Raw genomic sequence first — 20,126 nt, 5'->3', positions numbered from 1 at the left:
TTCTTGAATCCTTTCCTCCTTGTGTTCCGCATTATTTTCCTTCCTTCCTTCCTTCCTTCCTTCCTTCCTTCCTTCCTTCCTTCCTTCCTTCCTTCATTTGTTCCTTCCTGCTTTCTTTCCTTCCTTCCTTCTCTTTCTTTGTTCTATCTGTCCTTGCTTTCTTTCCCTCAGGCTCCTTTCTTTCCTTCCTTGCTGTCTTCAGCAAAGCGTAGAACCCTTTACTGTAAAGCCATGCAGATCTGATCCAATTCCTTGTCCTTTCTCCGTCTGAGGCGTTCCCACATGTCCAGGACTGACCCGAGCTGCTCATTAAAACTTGTCTAAGCCTCTTGCAAAGCGACGCTTTAAGCTCTCTAACCGCCGCGTGTTTCCGCTTGGAGAGCTTGTTGGGATTAGAGTTTGGTCTTTAAGTCGGACTGAGGAGCTGACAGCAGGGGAAGAGATCTCAGCCTGCTTCATCAGAGACCTTAGCACATATATTCTGATCACCATGATGTCTCGCTTCATTTCCTCTCCCTGAAGTTTTTGTGTTTCAGATCATTGAGTAGTTTATTCTGGTCTATAGCAAGTTTTTTGAAGAGGTTTTCTCTGTTTGTCATTGTCAGATAAATTGCGGAGGAGCATGCCTAACCTTGTAAGAGCTCCCAGCATGCCCAGTGTGCCCATTCCAACCACTTCCAGTGCTTCTTCTGCTTCTTTGCTTCGTAACAGCCAGAGTTTTGATTCTTCCAGCAGTTTGGCTCGCTTACAGACCTCCAGTAAGTCTCCAGCACCATAGTAACTCTGATATCCTGTGATGTAAAAAACAGGTCAGTTTATTTTACCTTTTGCACCTCAGTTCCCGCTCCAGGCCAGCTTCAGAACCGGGTCCAAAGCCTAGGGAGCTTCTCCTCATTGTCACGCCAGCCACTGAAAGCCACTGCCTACGTCAGTCCCACCATCAAGGGCTCTACCTCCACCAGCCTCACGTCTTTGAACAGCAGCGGGAACAACAGTGGGATCCCCTTGCTTAGCAAGCCTGCAGGCGGAGGCTCCGCCCCCTCCGTCACCACAGCCCGCAGCAGCCTGCCACGCCCTGCCTCCTTCATGGGCCCCACAAGTTCCAGCCCCCGTAGCAAGTTGGCTGTATCATCACGGAGGTAACTGTAGCATTAAAGGTGCCATAGAATGATTCTATAGGGTTTTTGGTCCTTAAGGTCTCTGAATAGGGTGTGTAACATTGGTTGGGCGGAAAATGGCATATTTGCTCTATCAAATTGTTGATATTTTTCCTGGACATGTCCTACTTTTCATACCTAAAAAATGTCCGGGGGAATTTCAAAATCGTCGGGTTTTGGTCAACTGCAGTGGAACAACCTTGTTGTGCCTGCGCAATCGAAGTAGTTCTAATCCACACATGTTCACGATTTATTGTATTGCCTGCAAGTTCTCACTCGCATAAACTCACCTTGCATAGTCTAAAATCCGGGATAATTTATCAGACTATCTATATAAATTCAAATCTTAAATTTAGACATGCATACATTTCAAATTAAACCAATAAATTACCTTATGAAGATGATTTAAAAACATGTCTTAAGAAACAGCAACACCTGTTGTACATAACTAAATGGTCAGTATAATCATTTCAATACTTTTTTTTTCCTTTCTTTTTTCAAAAAAGTTCGTAAATTTTTGCTTGATGTTTTTCTCTCTTATAAGAAGTCCATCATTGAAGAAGACCATTTTCCCCTTTAAATGTGGACGCATTTTAAACAAAATTACTTAAGATGTTTTCACCCTTGATAAAATTGCCCAATCTCTGCAGGAACTTATATTCTTTAAGTTTATTTTATATCTCTAGCTGCTAGCTGTATGTATTTAGATATGAGCTTATATCTAAACTGGACAAAGTGGAGATTCAGTTTTAAGCTTTTACATTTTTCTCTTAAATTTCATAGTATTAACACTGTTTTATTACAAATAGGCTTTAGAAGCAATAAACTTTCTAAAATGCTTTTTTTTTTATAACTTCCTGTGTCAATTTTTGCTACAATCCAATGCTAGTGTGTACGCTATATTTTCTTTCGTGTTTTTTTTCCTCTTTTTTTGGAGTAATTACAGCACTAGTGGCTCGTTTTCCGCGTTGAGGACCAAGGCCTCCATACATTGGTGTGCATGCGAACCGCTATGCCACCTGCAGTTTTCTATAGTTTTTTTTTTCAACTACTATATAGATTTTAATTTCCCTCCTTTACAAACATTCTACAATTAAAGATTATAATAGAATCATTATTACTGATTAATGGTTGTTTTAAACAGCTAAAGGTTACTGTTTGCTAGTTTGCATGTATTGTAATCTAGCTTGTAGGTTAAAATCGGACATGGTTATTTTGTGTGAATGCTATTTATTATAGTTTTATACCAAAAAATATATATTTATTCATGGAATTCTGAGCTGTTTAGTTTTTTAGTAATTTTCACTGTTAATATTCTCTTGATTTTTGAGATGCTCACCATAATTTTAAAGCATTTTCCCTGCTTGTACAATTTAGCATTCATTTTGTTACATTTTTCCCTCTTTAGTTTATTGACGCCTCCAAAGAGCTTGTCCACCTTTAGCGCCCTCCGTGACGGCGCCTGGAGAGACGGCTGCTACTGATGTCCATTAAAAACCCAGCTGGCTGGGGGGGGGACGACGGACGCGTTGAACCTCAACATCTGGTTCCGCCTCTTTTCTTTATTTTCTAAAGTTCCGTTTGTTGAAACCAAAAAGGGGTCGTATGGACATCAAATCTGAGATCCTGCATAGAATAGTCGGATGCTGTCTTCATGTGAACGATCTTCTAGCTTCTATGCAGAATTTCTTTCGGAGAAAGGCGGGTAATTTTTTTGTGTTCGGTTGTGCCAAAAGTGAGCCGTTCCCTGTTGCTACTTGTGCAATAAACTGCTGGCTGTGAGTTAAATTTCATACTAACCAGCAAAGAGGGCTGCCAGTGGTTATTAAATACACCTCTAAAACTGTTTTTATTCAAGTATTTATTTTTAATTTGACTAATCTGGTGCGGTTGCCATGGTAATGGTTACCAGTAATGCTGCTAATGTGTTGGTTTGAACACATTTGGTCAAACTTTTAGATTTATTATTATTATGTATTTGTGTCCACATCTAACTATCTGTGCTTATATCTCTTTGTTAACTGATGCAATATTTAAACTGTAATTTGACCAAAACTGATTTATCAGAATGTGTTTGCGGATGTGTTTTCACCATGTCGTCACCAAACCTTGATCATATTAACACTTCGAGATCCTGATCTTCTTGCACTTTGAGAAAATCTCACAAATGATTTTGTTTACCGATGTTTGCACTCTGAAACTCAATCTGGTGGATTTGGAATAAAAAACACAGCGATTGAGCTTTTTTTTTTTTTTTTTATATCTAATAGTTGTACACTTTTTTTTTTTTTTTTTATGTAGCACTTCCAGGTTCTGCTCAACATTGTTTTTGTTTGTTTTTTAATCAATGGTAAAAGGGCACATATTTCACATTTTTTCACTTTTTGTGTTACTGTGTACTGTAAACATTTTTCTAAAATTTAATAAACTTGATATATTTGATAACTTTCTTCCCTGTTGTTTATTCATAAACTTCTGGAAATGGTATCATAGGCCACCTAGTGGAGAGAGTTGTAAATGGTTAAAAACGAATTACTGTATTTGCAAGATTGACTTAAGCCATTGAGACCTAAACCAGATGAATGTTTTTTTTATTTTGTTCTGTTTTTAATATGAAAGCAATAGTCTTATTAAAATATGCTGTTTTTTAGACATTGCATTTTAAGATTGTGTGTTTTTTTTTTTTTACCTTGTTCAATTATATATTTGAATTTGTTTTACTGTGTTTAACCCAAAATCCACCATCAAACCAGCTGGTTGACTAAAAAGGCTTAAGCATGCAATAAAACCAGACAATAGGTAATTTTGTAAAAAGCATGATGGGTGAAATTACTTTAGTGCTGCATACTTTGGCTTGAGTGATCATAAATGGTCAACACATTTGCAGATTTAAGGCAATTTAAAAATTCACAATTGCACGGGATAAAAATAGTTTAAACGTTGGATAGTAAAGGAGCTGCTTTTAATAATATATTCCATGTTAATTCACTTTAGAACTGATTGTGCAGCTGTTCCATCAGCTAAGATTATAAACTTTATTAAATAATTGACTCAGATTGTCTGTTAATGGTACATTAGATTAAAATATCTTTCATTTGATTATTTTATGTCCACTTAATAAAACATTAATTGGAGACTTGCCTGTATTTGCATAAGAGATGATGCCATAGATTGATCCAAAGTCTGATTATGAGTCTATTTACTCAGTTAAATGGTAACAAAGATGCAGAATGAACTTGATGTGGTTTGGTTTGTGAATATAAGCTCCTTCAGTGATCATTTAGCCATGCTAAGGGACTAAGCAATGGAAGTTTTTACTGTGCTTGGAAGGTCACATATTGGATTACACTAAAAAAAAAATATATATATATATATATATATATATATATAAAAAAGCTAAATCACTGTTCATGTCCATTTCATTAAAACAAAGTGGCAAACTGTCTGACTATATTTCTGCAATACGTTAATCTCAATGCTCCCTACAAACTTTTTTTATGACTATATTGCCTTTTTCCTGTGTCCTTTCTGTTTTCCTTACTTGCATCCTTTCTGCTTCCCTTCCTTTGTTGAACTGATGGAGGCTCTTGGATGAGAGGCAAAACATCTTCTAGAAAACTTAACGTTCAGTTGCTTGAACTGAACCTTTCAAGCTTGATTATGACCTGGATTGACTGAGAATCTTCAGATATGTTTTCACTCCTACTTTCAATTAAACTAGTAGTTAAATATCTAATTGTGAGGATTAAAACAACTCAATTAGTGCACGGAATGGTGAGTTCATTATAGAAAGGAGAAGATTCAGATCATAGGGTCATGTTGAGACATCTTATTGGTGGGTGAAATACTGCCACAAAGTGGACTGGAGTTGGAACTACATCTATTCAAACCCTTTAAAGCTTTGCAGTATTTAGACATGACTATTTTAAATTATAGATGGGATGTTTGGGATAAAGATGAACATGTATAATGTGTATTAAAGTGGGACAACAAGCTTCATTACATATCTCCGCTTTAAGGTTTATAATAAGGCTCAAATTTGAAGACCGTGATAATGATGAAAGACAATCAGAAGTCTAAGCTGCTTTATTATAGATTTAAACTAAACTCATGGGTTCTCCCTAATGCATAGACATTTGATCCATCAAGTTCAAGAAAAAGGGGGAAGATTGAAAAACAAAAGAGGAAGGATTTGTAAGGGAGATGAAAAGTCCAATAATGTGGAGTGTTTATGACATTTATTACTTCTTTTTTTTTTTTTTAATATACAAGTGTAGAAATACAACTTTAGTACAATAGAGTTGTTTAAAGTGTTTGCCGCAAGAAATGATCTAAAAGTTATTGGAAAAAGTGTATTTCCCCTCGTTATATACCATATTTTCCCCTAAGATATAGTAATTACACAAGGCCAGAATGTGTTTGTTTTGCTGTTTTATGAGCAGAAATCTTATTCCATTGGCAGAATATTTAAATTACTCAAATTAAGTGCAAGTAAATTTATTTCAAGACATTTTTATTTAGATATAGTTTTTATTTGCAGTGTATAAAAATAAGCTATTTACTTTAATGTCTCTAATGATTGTCAGTTTTATTATTTTTTTGTTTTGTTTTTTTTTTGTTTTTGTTTTTGTTTTTAGAAAGAAGATCAATGATGTAAAAGCGACCTCTATATTGTCAAAGATGTTATGTAGTAAAAGACAACTCACACTAATTCTTTTTTATTTTATTTTTTTAGTATGTATGAAAACCATCAAACTTAGTCTGTTACTATTTTTCTATTAAGCTGCAGAATGTTGCACTAGCAGGGTGATACCAGTCAATTATATTTAATAATATAAACCCTGCATTTATTCACGGGGCCCACAGAGGAAAAAACGGGGTGTCAGGTTAAAAACTAGAGAAAAAAAAAAAAAAAAAAAAAACAATCAAGGAAGAAAAATACATACCCATATTTGGACGGAGTATTAGAGACATAGGCCTACTTAGAGATTTAATATTAGCCTAGAAGTATGAAAATAAATATTAATATTAAAACCAATCAGATTATTAGGGCTAGACGTAAAATTACGAGGATACAGATGCAATATTACAAAAAAAAATCATCATAATATTAAGTTTACATGAATAAAACCGTAGTAAAGTTTTAATATAATGAGAAAAAAAACAATAAAAAACAATTTTTTGCCCCATAATTGGCTTTAAAATGATTATTTTTTTTCTCATAATATTATTATGACCTTAGATTTGTCTCTTTTACTAATGGAATCAACTGGAGAAAAAAATAAAAGCTTTAAAAATGAAAAGGAGGGGAAAAAAGAATAACGTATATGGGAAATCAGATATTCTGTCTTTGAAACATTTTAGGATTTTTATCTCAATTTATATAATGCCAAATTTATTTAGATATAATTTCAAATTGATGAAAATGTCTGAGCTTTTCTACCCGTTTAGTCGTTTAAGAAACAAATTCCGTATTTTTGCGTCTGCTTAAATAAATTTCAACGCCGAATTAATATATATAAATCAGTGAGTGAGGCATCCTGTTGTTCACAGACGATCTTCGAACACACGCCCAGCCTCAGCACCAGCTCATCCTTTCTTCACGCGCTTCTCCCTCCTCCTCCCTCATCCTCGAGGCCCGCGTGACGCACACAAACACCACAGAACACTCCTCGCGCTCCTCTCTCGCGCCTGCCTCGTTATGTCTTTGATCCCCGCCGCCCTTCCATCATGCCCGCTGCCGATCGCTACCTGCCGCCGATGCTGCTCCTTTTCCTGCCGTCCTCGCTGCTGATCTGCAGCCTGGATGGGCTGGTGAGAGCGGAGGAGGAGGGCGGAGGCCTGTCCTCATCCCCCGCTTCCTACGGGGACAATGGCCACCCTGCCACTGAGGGAGACACCTCAGCTCTGACTACAGGTAAACAAACAAACATTTCTGAAGATATTTACAAACAAATCGGTCTTATTGTTGTTGATGATTAGTTATGTTGTTTGCATTTATAAATAAAATAAGAATCCAATCAATTCCTTTATTATAAACATCTCAGCATTAATGGGAACCTTGAAGCTCCTGGACATTCTGCACTGAAAAAATAATGTATTTTGCATTCAATTAATCATATTTATACTTTAACACTATTTTTTTTATGTCTTACCCTGCTAACATAAAAATGGTTGCATTATTTTTTTCAGTGATGCTCACATCTTGTTTTGGTGTAATTTTCCATCCTCCCAGTGGCTCAGCTGTGCTTGCCTCATCACTTTTTCACGTAGACACGTGCAGCTCTGATCTCATCCCCCCCTCTATTCCACCTCCTTTGCTTTCTCCTCAGAGACCCAGTTTTCCCTAAAGGTGCTGGTGAGAGACCTGGTGACCCGCCGGCCGTTGGCAGGGGCCTCAGTAGACGTCTACTTGAACCACACCTTCAAGAGTTCAGCCCAGACAGGCGAAGATGGGGAAGTCCTGCTCTGGGTACCGTACAACCCGGGTGTTAGTTTGACTCTACTGGGCGTTAAGGAGGGATATGTACCCACCCCACTGCCTTGGAGCACCACCAAGAGACCAAGTGAGGGAAAGAAGCACTGGATGATTTTAGGTTTACTTAGACATCATTATTCACAAGAAAGTCAGCAGGAACCCATGGTTACCGGACCATCTTTGTCCTGTTCAGGAAAGGGAGGGCCAGGGATGGGGGCCCCTGATGCGCAGCTGTGACAAAGGGGGCCTCTCGCTATTGTACCCTGTCCCCAAGCGGGTATGAATTTGGCAAAAAAGCAGCAGGGAGGTGGAGGTTTAAATGGAGCAGGTGTTTTATGGGTCTTATTTTTACAGACACCTCCCTTCTGAGCAGCTGAGGCACACAGAGTAGTCCTAGCAGGACACAATGCCATCTAGTGGTTATTTGCAGAAAAACACCTTGTCAAATACCCTTTGGCTCTTTGTTTGTTGTGTTTTCTCAATCCTCCACAGTGCCTTGCGTATTTAGCCATATCCAGGCTCGGACTTATGGACCCCACCCAGGCAAACATGTGTGTCTCAAATGTGAAAGACATTGTGGATTAACCGATCTATCTTCAAACATCACACGACAACCATCACCGAGACTTCTATAATGCGGTTTTACTGCATTTGGTTATTAACATGGCTGCTACAGTGACTTCAGCAGGGTTGCCTGATGTCACTGACCAACGTTCTCCAGCCCAATACATTTTCATAAACTGCCTGGATATGTGAAATCTGGCCTAATTTGAACCAAAGTCTACTGATCTCTTAGGCCATAATTCTAAAGAAAAACATTTTTTACCCATTTAGCCATCCTGAAGACGGGAAACGTTAGCCTTTAGATGCAAAACCACATCATGCACCGCAACATGAATTGCAAAATATAAGAGGAACATCATTGTTTGGTTTAAGAAAGCATTTTAGTTTTATTATAATTCAGTTTGTTGCAAGGATTTTACAGTATGAAGAAATAGAAAATTACACCATATGCCAACCGTCACAAGGATGTGCATGACAAGGAAGGGCTATATATACTGCATGCTTCATTCAGGTAGAGTAAGTGTTGGGGCCGGTATGATTGGGGGGCCCTCGCACGCTGAAATTAAGACCGGCCCACGGGGCATATGCCTTTATTACGGATTACCAGTCTGAGCCTGGCCATATCTTTTTCACGTTTTCCGATTTTCTAACATTTAAACTGAAACTTGTTTAATTTGGATTTCATGCAAAAAAGACCAACAAAATGTGCCATGAAGCAGGATAAATTTGAGCTCTTTTTTTATTTCTTTTTTTTTAATTTTGCAGTTTTCTCCGCTGTAACTTTGCTGCTGCTCCCTCATAATCAGGGAAACATCTGGCTATTTGAAGACTCTGTTCTTATCACCAGGAAGTTACCCGGTAGGTTCACCTTCAACTCAGTCAGAGCGGATACAGAAGGACACTTATTCTTAATGATTATTATCTTGCATATTTACACAGACAGTACCTCCCAACCGAGGATCAAGTTCCCCAAGAACCTCCTCAGCGTTCCAGATAAAAGCAACATCTCTTCATTGATGGCGTACTTGACCGTGCCGCAGCACCATCTGGCGAAGGATTGCGCCAATTGCACCCCGGGCATCGTCAGCAGTAAATCAGGTATGTTTATTTATTGGGGCTCACTAAGCCTTGTCTGAATTTTATGAGCTTATTTTCTCGAGAAATCTTTTCAGTGCTTAGAAGCATTGAGCTAAAGGCATTGGCGGCCATTAGCGTTCAGTTGTACTCTGGTGGTGAGGAGCTTGAGGTTCGAGGGCCCATCCAAATCAGCCTGCCGCTGGGACACAACAGCCACCTCAGAGCCTCGAATACAGTACCCGCCTGGGCCTTCAACATGAAAACAGGTAGGCATAAGACTCCTTAGGTATATCACAATACATTAATGGCATTAGCTTGACTACATGGACTAATGCTTTCTATAGGTGCCTGGGAGAATCATGGTCTGGGGATAGTTGAATCAGTTGGTAATGAGCTGGTTTGGAAGTACACAGCATCTCATCTGGGCTACTGGATTGCTGCCCCCCATCCTTCGGCAAAAGGTACCTTGTCCATATCACGTGATGCAGTGAAAAGAAGTTTTAACACCCAGCTCGCCCCCTGTTGGCAACAACAGCTGCCATCACACATTTGTCATAACTGGGAATAAGTTTTTTTCCATCACTCTTCTTTGCAGGATTATTTTCATTTGGGAAAATGGATCTAATGGTGGTGGCTACAACTTCTCCATCAAAATAAAATAATGAATGTACAAAATGTCTAGATTATCTAAATAAAAGGTTAAATTATACTATAAAAACATTGAAAAGGAAAGTACTTTACATTACTAGGTTGACGTTGTGAAACTGAGCTCAGGCATTGCCAAATCCTAGTAGCTTCATGATAGTGATAAGAAATGTCTTCTAAACAGTGTTACAATTCTTAGATTCCAGCCAAGAAATAAAGGGGAAAAAAAGAGGCTGAATGAGCCAATTCTTTTAAGCGTTGGTGCCAACTTGGGTTGCAACTCAACATTTCTCTTCGTCCAAACACAACTATTTGAGTTCAAAGTTCTGGAGGTGGTAGGTCAAAGCTGTAATTTGATTTCCTCCAATCAAATCCTCTTCTCGATCATCCGAACGCTCTCTGTAAAATTTCACATGGATCTAGACATGTACGTACTGGCTTAAGCAGGGGGACACGAGTGGCACTGCCCAATATGGGCCACTCTGGACATGGTGTGTTACTGATGGTAGCCTTTATTACCTAGGTGCACATCCCTTTATGTACTTCTGTAAGTTTTGCTAACTGTTCGCATGATCATTTCCAGATCTTGGCTGAGGCCCCAGATTGAGGGAGATTATCAATGGTCTTCTATGTTTACCATTTTCTTAGAACTGCCCTGTAGTTGATTTCTTCACACCAACCTTGTTGTCTAGTGTAGATTCATTCTTCCAAGCCTTGTGCAGGTCTACTATTTTCTTATTTTTTGGTCAGCTCTTAGGTCTACAGTAGCTCTTAGGTATAGCTCTTAGGTATTGGCTGTGGTTGAGTTGGATTCTGAAGGTAGACTTAGGATACATGTTTTATGATTTACAAATACAATTTCCTAAATCCTATAATGAGATTTCCTGTATTTTTTTTCTGAATTCTGTCTATTATAGTTGAAGTGTAGGAGGAAAATTACAGACCTCTCTCATCTTTCTAGTATGAGAAATTGCACAATCAGAGTCGGACAACATGTTTTTGGCCCTGCTTTAAATGTTTAACATTGACATTAACCAACTGGCAAGTAATACAGAACAAGATTGGGCAAGTGCGGGTACACCATGTACTTACTGAAAACATGAAGGTTTAGGAGTGGGCTGTTTCTGAGATGGAACTTGGTGATATAACCTTGATCCCTGTCCTACTGTACACTTCAGTTTCAAGGTCTCAAACTGGCAGACTGATATTATTAAAGGATTTTAAACTCGAGAACTTTAAACCACAGGAAGAAAACCATTTTGTGAAACAGCACATCTGCTCCACACTATTATGCTACTGCCATTGTGTTTGACTGTAGGTATCATGTTCAACCCAATTTATGTTATTTCTAATGAAAACATGAGTCAGGCCTTTATGTGTCATGCTTTCCTTTTAGTTTTGGGTCCTCAACTGAGGCAAGTGAGACCTGAAGCACTTTAAATGCTGTTATTGGGTCCTTCTTGACCTCCTGGATGGTTCATCAATAGGTTGTCCGCTCCTTCAAAGGTCCATCATTGTTTCATGTTTTCTTTATATGTGGATCCCTTTGAGGTACCTAACCTCTTGTAGCTTGTCTACAGATTGGAATACAATGTCCTGCATTTTGAATCTTTTAGCCTACTTCATGTTGTCAGACAGGCCTTCATTTAAGTAAATGCCTTATTCTACAGGTCCTTAGTGTTTAGAAATTTCCCAGTACTTTTAATACAGGATCTTGCACTTATGCATGTCAAAATTTTTTTACCTTTCAGATTATTTTGGACATGCAAGCTCTATGGATTTCCTCTCTTACCACACCTATCTTTTGGTGGGAATACTGGGAGGAACTCTTGCCATAGTAATTGGATTCCTGTCCTTGCTTCTATGTCACTGCGGGTAGGAAAAAGAACATTCACCTTACCAGTTGTAAATATTGATTTAAGGCATAAAAGGTTTGCTGAGCATCCACATTTCCAAATTGATAAGGTTTTGCTTTTCCACATCCAGCAGTTCCAGTCGAGAACCCAAAAGGAGGAGAAGGGCCCGCTTTTCAAAACTCACCGTGGTAAAGAAAGACCAAACAACCTCCACCCACATGGAGGAAGGTTTGCTCCTCCGATCTGGTGACAACAGCCTCACCTCTTGCAGTGTCCAGTGTGAACCATCCACACCAAGACACAAAGCCAACTATAACATCTATGTGGAGGATCCAGGGAGTCTGGCTGCAGCTCCTCTTTACGATAATATCGCTTCAGATCGGATGAAGGGACCTCAGCCTCCGCCACACTACATTAACAGTGAGGAAGTGGCTCGGATACGAGAGAAAGCAGATCAAAATCGGGCCAATTTAAACTCCGACAGCTTCTTTCAAGATAAGCTGGTTCACATCTACAACCAGCCGTTGGCAATTATTCAGGCTCCGGAGCTGTTTGGTGCTCAGGAGCAGCAGCTACCAGGCTGCAAGTCTGCCACTTTCCCCAGGAATGGAGCTGAGTATGATCCTCATTCTGAGCCTGCAAGTAAAGACAACTACACCCAGACGCTACCTAAAGTCCACTCTCAGGGCGGGAGCAGTCCGCAGCAGAGCAATCAAGATGAACCTCAGCCTCTGGAGACTCCCCCACCCGGACAAGGTCCTAACGCTAGTGTCTGGGGACGCTACTCTAACCTCTTAGAGTCCTCTGTTTCTGTTCCAGGGACTCTCAATGAAGCAGCTGGTATGGAGTCCTTTAGTAGCGGCCATAGCAGTGAGCTACAAGGGATTTCTGAGCGCACCTTGCTGGAGTTGACTCGTGGGAAGTCCTCATCAGCTCACCCCAGGGCTTGGTTTGTTTCTCTGGATGGAAAACCGGCTGCCCAGGTTCGCCACTCCATCATCGAGCTCCAGAGCCGGCACAGGCCGCCAAGTAGCAACGACACCAGCCTGGACTCTGGCGTAGACATGAACGAGCCCCAGCAGAACATCCGTGACGTGGAACGTGAAAGGCCATCGATGAGGGCCTCCTCCCTGCCACATCACGGCAGAGGAGGCCGGTACGGGGAGGAGCAGGACCTGAGCAGCAGCGAGAGCGGCACCACTGCCACTTGTACACCTGAGGACCCTTCCCTAAGGAACATTCTCGATGGAAGCAGTGGGGCTATTCCCAATATTCCCGAAGAGCGAGACGGGATGGATACATCCAGCGCACAAGAGGACAGTGAGTCGAGAGGTACGCCGCCACCTCGGCGTCTTCGGAAGGTCAGAGAAAGAGGGAAGGCGGACAAGAGGAGTGCCAAGCACGTCCGGGAGGGAAGACCTTTGACCAAGAGAAGTTAGAGCTCATTTATTTTAGACATATTGTTGAGTGACTGGACTGAGCTCCTCAAATTTGTGTTTACTTAGGCATCGTTGTTGTTGAGTCACGTGATTGTACAACTTTGCCAAAGAAAGCTTAAGCTAACTTAAGATGCACATCAGCATCTACAGTGTATTACACTGACTCCTGATGCAGATGCTGTTTAAGAAGTTTCTGCACCTTGTTCCCTCAAATCTGAAGATCACCAGCGAGATTCTTCAAAGCTGATATGTAACAGTTCCTAGTGTTTGCATTACAGAGGGTGCCTTCTTACAACCTGTAATCATGAAATGTAATTTGTTTTCTTGTATTTATTGAGAATCTGATCAATCAGCAGGATGGACAAGTGCACCTACCCTCACCATAAATGCCTGCTGTAAATTGAACAAGTAGCTTTCCTTATTCTCAGCGCTTTCACCAGAATTTGAACACACTGCCTCAAAACAGAAGGACTTCTGCACTGAGCTGGAGAAAGACCACACAGCTGCCACATAATGTTCACAATATTCAAGATTTTAGGACAAGAGTTACCTTTTCTTTGCATGAAAATGAAAGTCTCCTTTTATGAGCGAGACAAATAGACTGAGATAAAAAGAGATCGGAATAGCTTTTAGAGGACTCTGTGATTGATTGTTTTATTTTATTCTCTGGTTTAGCCAGGAAACTCATGTTTGTGCTGCCAATTGTAACCATTCCAACTCTGGGATTTCTATGCCACAGTTAGAGAGTAGTGAAAGAGCCAATATTTGTTTGTTTCTGATTTTAGAAATGTATTCAGGGGATTCACTTTAATGGTTTTATATGCTTTAATATTTGTAAAAAAGTTTTTTTTTTCTTTTTTTTCCACCGATACAGGATCTTGATTTTCTTTGCCATATTTGTGCATGCTTTGAATGAACTGTTATCGAATGAAGGGTTGAAGTTGGCACACTAATATTAATTGAGCCTTTGCTTGCCAATGAAGTTAAGTCAAAGTTCTTATGGCCCTTTTCTTTTGGTACTAACTTTATTTGCCTTGTTTGGGTTTGTGTTTACTCTCCATGGGCGGTACCACAACAGTGTCAGTGGGGTTGCTGTAGAAAGGTGACCAAAAACACACAATACAACAATGGAGGACCCAATGACTAGTTATGGCTTTGTCAGAGTCATAGTAAAAGAAGATATCCAGAAAAGATAAGAGAAAAAGACTGGATAAGTACAGGAGAGAGAGTAAAGCAATGAAACTGAAGGATATGCATAGGATAAAGCATGAGGCTAAGCTAACGCTAACTAATGCTGACCTAATGCTGGTTAAACTAAACCCAGCGTATTGCAATCCTTCTGTGATATAAACTTGCCACTGCTGACTCCATTCCTTAGCCAACTGGTGACCAGCAGTCTTATTACATCACATTTTCATCAACTAACTTGTATGGGTAAAAGGTTGCTTTTAAAAAGGAAATATTTTTCAGAGAAAAAGCCAAATTGAAACGGGCGGAGTTGGTTCTAATAGAAAAGGGCTATTATCATGAGCAATATAGATGCTAAGGGTTGTGGTTTTACTGGTTCTTTTTATGCAGCTGGACATCATGGGAGCTGGGCAGGATCAAGAAGTATGTTTTGACCAACATGGGAAGTCATAACTGAGGGTTTTGGGTTGGTAGAAAAGGTCCAGTCTGATCAGATTTGTCATCTTATTGGTCAGATGTAGCAAAGGATACTTAAAATCATTATGAACACCTTCCTCTGCCAGAAAAAAAGAACATTGCACAATTTCAGCTGTTATTGTTTAGATTTAAATAAGATCTGGGATCAAATCTTAAAACCTTGCTTTGTATGGACTGGTATATAAAGATGGTTAAAGCTCACCCTTTGCTATTATGCCTTTAATCCACCAAAGGAGAAAGTCACGAAGCCAAGTTTGCAAGTATGTTGATGTAAAGCGATACCCAACAGTGCTAATGCCAGTTAAACATCTGGGTAAACAAAGTAGCTTTACACACCAGGGCAGCAGTGCTTTAAATCAATCACTGCACATTAGTGAGCACCTTTAGCACACATTAGATGTATCACCAAAAAGTAAAACATAAGGACTTCCGCCATGGGTAGATTTATTCAAAATCTCATTGTCCATGGAAGGAATGAAAAGGCTAAAAAATTATCACTAAATTCTAGGTTTTGTATATTCCCTGATGCTGACCAAATGTTGTGTAATCAAGACCAATCAGCTTTTTATGCAACCTAGTGTGAACTCAACTGGTAAAGATGCTAAACATAAAATATTCACCAATGTCAACACTCATTGCACCAAAATTGGGCTGGAATCTATATCGTCATATATATCAGTATTGGCCAATATTGGTCCTTTTTAAAAATACCAGTTTAGTTCTGATGCGTAAATCTTGGTGGATGTTAACCAATGTTTATATCTGTTTATTTTTCTTTCCTTAAGGGGATTGGTTCTTTGGTATTACTATGGTCACGTGACAGGGACTGTGATGCAGCTCAGGACTGTAAGTTTTTACAGGTGCATAGTCGCGTTATTTGACATTTTTGAATTTTATACACTTGTTGCATACAAATCTTTTCCGAAAGTTTACCATGTCCTGCTGCCGTTCTATTTGTTATTTTTTTGTGTCTTACACTTCGTTTTTGCTTAACTTGTTAGTAAATAAAGCCCTTTGTTTCTATTTAAAAAGCTAGGCCTAAATGAATGGATGTGCGACTAAAAACCTTATTAATATGGATGATAGCAATAGCAATGTTATTTTTAGTCTCTACAATCAAATCTATTTTAATTGGATAGAATGATATAGATTGGGTTTAACCTTGATGCTGTCTTTTTGTTTGTGTTTGTTAGGAACGAGAATAATCTTTCTCTTTGATATTCTGATAGGAGGAGATAGAGTTGCTATAGATCTGTTTATTTAATTAATATTTGCTGGTTTTCGACCATACCAAGCTGTTTACTGTGAGACACTGCAGGACACTCACGCTCTGCTAAGAAGTTGCTTTCTGATAGTTCTTCGTACTACCAGCAGATGGCCCCACGCCTCAGTTCATCGCACCTGGTGCTGGAATTCCATTTAGGCTCAAAAGGACTAGCTAAACACTATCATGAGTATATATGACCTTATTTTACCTGGATCATAGGTGTTTTTTTTGTTTTTTTTGTAAAGGCATATAACATGACTATGCACCTTTAACTGAAAAATAGAAGCAATAGCACTGTGGTTGGTTTTTATGTGTCAAAACGGTAGGAAAACAACTGATATATGAGGTTGGTTTTATCAAGTATTGGCCATAACGGCAATATCAATATGTCGGAGCATCCCTTCAACAAAATCTCTTTTAGACAAAATTGTTAATCTATTTTAGGCTAATTTCATAATGTAGTTAAAATTTATAAGGCAGACCGAAAGTTTGGAACAACAAACGCATATATCGGTCTACTTTGCAACAAGATTGTAACTTAGAAATACATTTTGCTATATATTTTTTTTCTTTTCTTCCTAACCACTATTTTCTTTTTTTCATGCCTTTCTTTAAAAGAAAGAAAGGCATTTAAGATACAGGATACCTTAGCATTATCATTAGCTGTTTTTCAACGAACGGCTCAAGTCATTAACTCTGACTCAAATGAACCATGAGTGAATATTTCTGGCCAACCAACTTAGGCACAGTTAGTCTTCCATTCTAGTTCTACTAAAACTTGCTTTTAATAATGATTTCTCTTTGATTCTGTACATTGTAAAGTATTATCTTTTTATATGTAAATACCATTTTCAGTGAAACATGGCTGTGATTTAATCATCTTGTGTTTGTTTTCTTCCGTCTGAGAGACGATTGACCGATCTGTTCACTTGACAGATGTGTTGTTGTATTAATGTGACTTATTTCATGGTTGTCTTTTTTCAGGGGAAGGCTACGAAAAGCTTGAACTTTCTAAGAGGAGCTGTAGCTTATAAAAAAACCCACAAAATACACTCATGAACCCGCAATTTGAAAACACCTTACCCTGCTTTTCAGTGAGAACACTTATGCGGATTTTCTTGTTCTGTACAACAAACCTACTGCCATTCTGACTATCGAATGATTAAGGTGAATGTATCTGTAATAAGTTTGATGTTCTTCTTCTTGTATTGTAGTCATCCAGCATCATCAGCTTTTGTGCTACGGAGTGAATTTTGTTCCATTATTTTTGCAAGCAAATGACATGTTTTTTTAATAGAAATCTAAATAAAAAGAGATCGAGAACTTAAAATTTGTAAAAAAAAATTCTTAATCAAAAGAAAGTTTTTAAGAGTTACTATGCTGTCTTATATATTTTTTTTTTATATTTATTCTTTGAAATGCAATTTTTATACATGTTTTAATAATCACGAGTTTCATTATGAATTGCATTTTCCCCCTCAGATTTCCATTTAACGATGTATTATTTGCTTGCAATAATAATGCATCAAAATTCCCTCCATAGTTTTCTTCCCAAAATGACACCGCTTGTGTTTTAACTTCGTAATGATGTTGGTGTTACTGTTATTGCATTTTTTGCGCACTAAATTAATAAATGTTCTTTATAATAATTATTGCTTGGTTTTTATTGAAACTCCAGTCATCCTCAGCTCCATATCGGCTGATGTTCTCTCTCTAACAGCAGCCTTTTCCTTGTCTTTGAGATGCACATTTGTTTGCTTTGCAACCATGTCGTCGCTTGTCTCTTTCTGTCCAAGACCACTAAAAGATGAGGTATCCATTAGAACATCCGCTTTAAGAGCTCCACATGCAGGAGAGGGTTTAGCACTTTGAGTCAGCAATGATATCCCAGGGATGACCAGGTCCTTAAAGTCATTTTACTTCTGCTTAGCGCAGAGGAACTTAGAAGACGTGTTTCTCTTGATTCTTCCCCCACTGAAAATGATGAATTCATCCAAAGGACAGGAGTTCGACCTCAGGATCTGGTCGACACAGTTCACGTGAAACTGAAAAGGGGAGAAAGAACAAGCATTACACTGAAGTATTTCAAACACTTGAACTTTTTTTTACATTTCATGATCTTTCACTGCAAAAAAATCTAATATAACTAAGTTAATTTTCTTTAAAAGTTGTATAGTTCCTTGTTTTGAACAAATAGGTATTGTGATTTACCAAAGGAATAAGATGATTTATGTTTAAAATAAGAAAAAATTCCACTCAATTATTTTATTTCAATGCATAATATTGAACTAACTTAATTTGGGACAAAAATAACAATTCAATTGGTAAATTATTTAACAAACCTGCTCAAATTGAGGGCAGATTTTTACATATTCAGCTTGCACAGTGCAGAACTCAAACGTTAACGCATATTACTGGAATCTTGTGTTTAAGATCCACATAAATAAAACAGATTTTTTATTTTTGACAAAAGAAAAAAACAAATAAAAAGAAAGGTATATCAGACAAGAGTGAGAACCTTTTGCGTGTTTTAGGAACTGGGAAAAGCCTTTAGACAATTGCTTCCGTTTCAATGCTCATGTTGAAGGTATTTACAAAAAAATCACAGCAAAGGCTCTTCCTGCTATGCCGGATAAGGAGCCTTTAAGTTAGTGACCACAAAACAAAGACAAACTTAGCAGAGTTGTGAAACAAGTCAGTAAAATCCAGAACGCCATCACTTGAACTTTGCACCAAAGCAGTGCATCGTCTCTGCTCTACAGTAACCTCATCAACGATGTAAGCTATCCACATTCTCTCTACTTTGAGCTCCCTCCATCGGGGCTGCGATATTGACTTGATCGTACTTGCAATAATTTTTGCACCCTGTGCCGACAGAGAGCTAAATTTACTGTAACTTAAACAGCAGCTTTTTAAAAGACTAAGGGGTTAAAGGGTAAATTTAGAGGTAATACAGCTGGGTTCCAGGTTTGAAAAATCATACGTCCTCCATCTATAAATGTAACAGTTTGTATATTAGAATGTCGTCTGCATATTGATGAAGGTAAAGACAGAAAAAAAGGGTTTGTGTGTATTGCTTGCTGATTGCAAAGGTAAATCACTTTGCTACTTGTTTGAGGAAATGCTCTTTAAAAATGCCCAACATTTTTGAAAATAACAATCTGACTCGGCCTTTTTTACAACTTATTTCACACTTTTTGACGCAACTAAAATTAGATCTGATCGGATTTCCCTTTTCTTCAGTATTGTATGTCACGTTTTCAGTCTTTCTCAATCATTTCTGTCACAGTTCCTGCCGTTTAGTACGAGATTACTTTAAGTTTCCAGTATATTTTTTGACAAGAAATAGTCTGTGGAGGAAAAACTGACAACATTATATAAAAGATTTGTTTAATTTTTATTTTTTGGGAACCTTGCAAACAATACCTTGTGTTGACAGGGCAGAGTTCGGACCTTTTGACCCTGGAGAAACCCCTGCAGGCAGATCCGACACTGCAGCCCTTCATTCAGCAGCTGAGAGCCGGATCTCACTTTCACTACTGGCAGTCGCTTCAACATTTCAGCTGAAAATGCCTCTGCAACAGTGCTGAGAAGTGGAGAAACTTGTATTAGTGACATGATCGGTGCAGAAATTTAAGGATCCCTAAATGTACCTTTCATCTTGTGGTTTGGGATTTTCAGAGGAGGCTGCATCCACAAGAATCCACTTTTCCTTTCTGGTCTGTTTTCAATGAAGATTTGAAATTGTTTTGTTAAAAACTCTTTAGATTGCAGCAGCGTGATTGGTCGTGGATAATTTAAACAGATTTACTCTGCTTGCTTTACCGTTCTTGAGGCAAGTGGATGTTGTGAGTGGCAGCCATTCTTTACGCAGTTGTCACAGAGATACAAAAAACTGCAGATGGTGCATCTGGAAAGTACGGAAGAGGATTAGGGCCACTGAAAAAAAAAAAAGTTAACTGATTTTTTTTTTTTTTA

The 20,126-nt window shown here is 38.6% G+C and overlaps 3 protein-coding genes across 5 annotated transcripts in view; 2 read left to right on the top strand and 1 right to left on the bottom strand.

The window, feature by feature from the left end:
* Positions 1 to 3,427, top strand: part of LOC107086441 (SLAIN motif-containing protein 1-like) — a 22,046-nt gene extending 18,619 nt beyond the window's left edge. For both annotated transcript variants that reach the window (XM_015377378.1, XM_015377377.1), the window contains 3 exons: positions 606 to 758; positions 839 to 1,139; positions 2,566 to 3,427. In XM_015377378.1, the coding sequence (XP_015232864.1) occupies positions 606 to 758; positions 839 to 1,139; positions 2,566 to 2,641 (530 nt within the window). In that variant the 3' untranslated portion in view covers positions 2,642 to 3,427. The remainder of the gene's footprint in view (positions 1 to 605; positions 759 to 838; positions 1,140 to 2,565) is intronic.
* A 3,330-nt stretch (positions 3,428 to 6,757) lies between these two features.
* Positions 6,758 to 17,454, top strand: fam171b (family with sequence similarity 171 member B). 2 transcript variants are annotated; one of them, XM_015377431.1, is made up of 8 exons: positions 6,758 to 7,074; positions 7,490 to 7,723; positions 8,965 to 9,057; positions 9,139 to 9,297; positions 9,372 to 9,542; positions 9,621 to 9,737; positions 11,673 to 11,796; positions 11,911 to 17,454. In XM_015377431.1, exons 1-8 carry the CDS (start codon positions 6,888 to 6,890, stop codon positions 13,214 to 13,216), a joined length of 2,391 nt encoding a protein of 796 aa, XP_015232917.1. In that variant the 5' UTR covers positions 6,758 to 6,887; the 3' UTR covers positions 13,217 to 17,454. The 2 variants fall into 2 exon arrangements, with proteins under 2 accessions (XP_015232917.1, XP_015232916.1); XM_015377430.1 differs by having other exon boundaries at positions 6,760 to 7,074; positions 11,908 to 17,454.
* A 343-nt stretch (positions 17,455 to 17,797) lies between these two features.
* zswim2 (zinc finger, SWIM-type containing 2) overlaps positions 17,798 to 20,126 on the bottom strand; it is an 11,674-nt gene continuing 9,345 nt past the window's right edge. Inside the window, 4 exon segments of the mRNA XM_015377397.1 lie at positions 17,798 to 18,193; positions 19,575 to 19,734; positions 19,802 to 19,869; positions 19,974 to 20,058. Coding sequence (XP_015232883.1) covers positions 17,798 to 18,193; positions 19,575 to 19,734; positions 19,802 to 19,869; positions 19,974 to 20,058 — 709 coding nt within the window.

This window comes from Cyprinodon variegatus, unplaced genomic scaffold, assembly GCF_000732505.1.
Source record: "Cyprinodon variegatus isolate N-32 unplaced genomic scaffold, C_variegatus-1.0 Scaffold153, whole genome shotgun sequence".
NCBI classification, from domain to species: Eukaryota; Metazoa; Chordata; class Actinopteri; order Cyprinodontiformes; family Cyprinodontidae; genus Cyprinodon; species Cyprinodon variegatus.
Note: the sequence above shows the minus strand (reverse complement) of the source record. Positions and strands in the feature narration are given on the sequence as shown.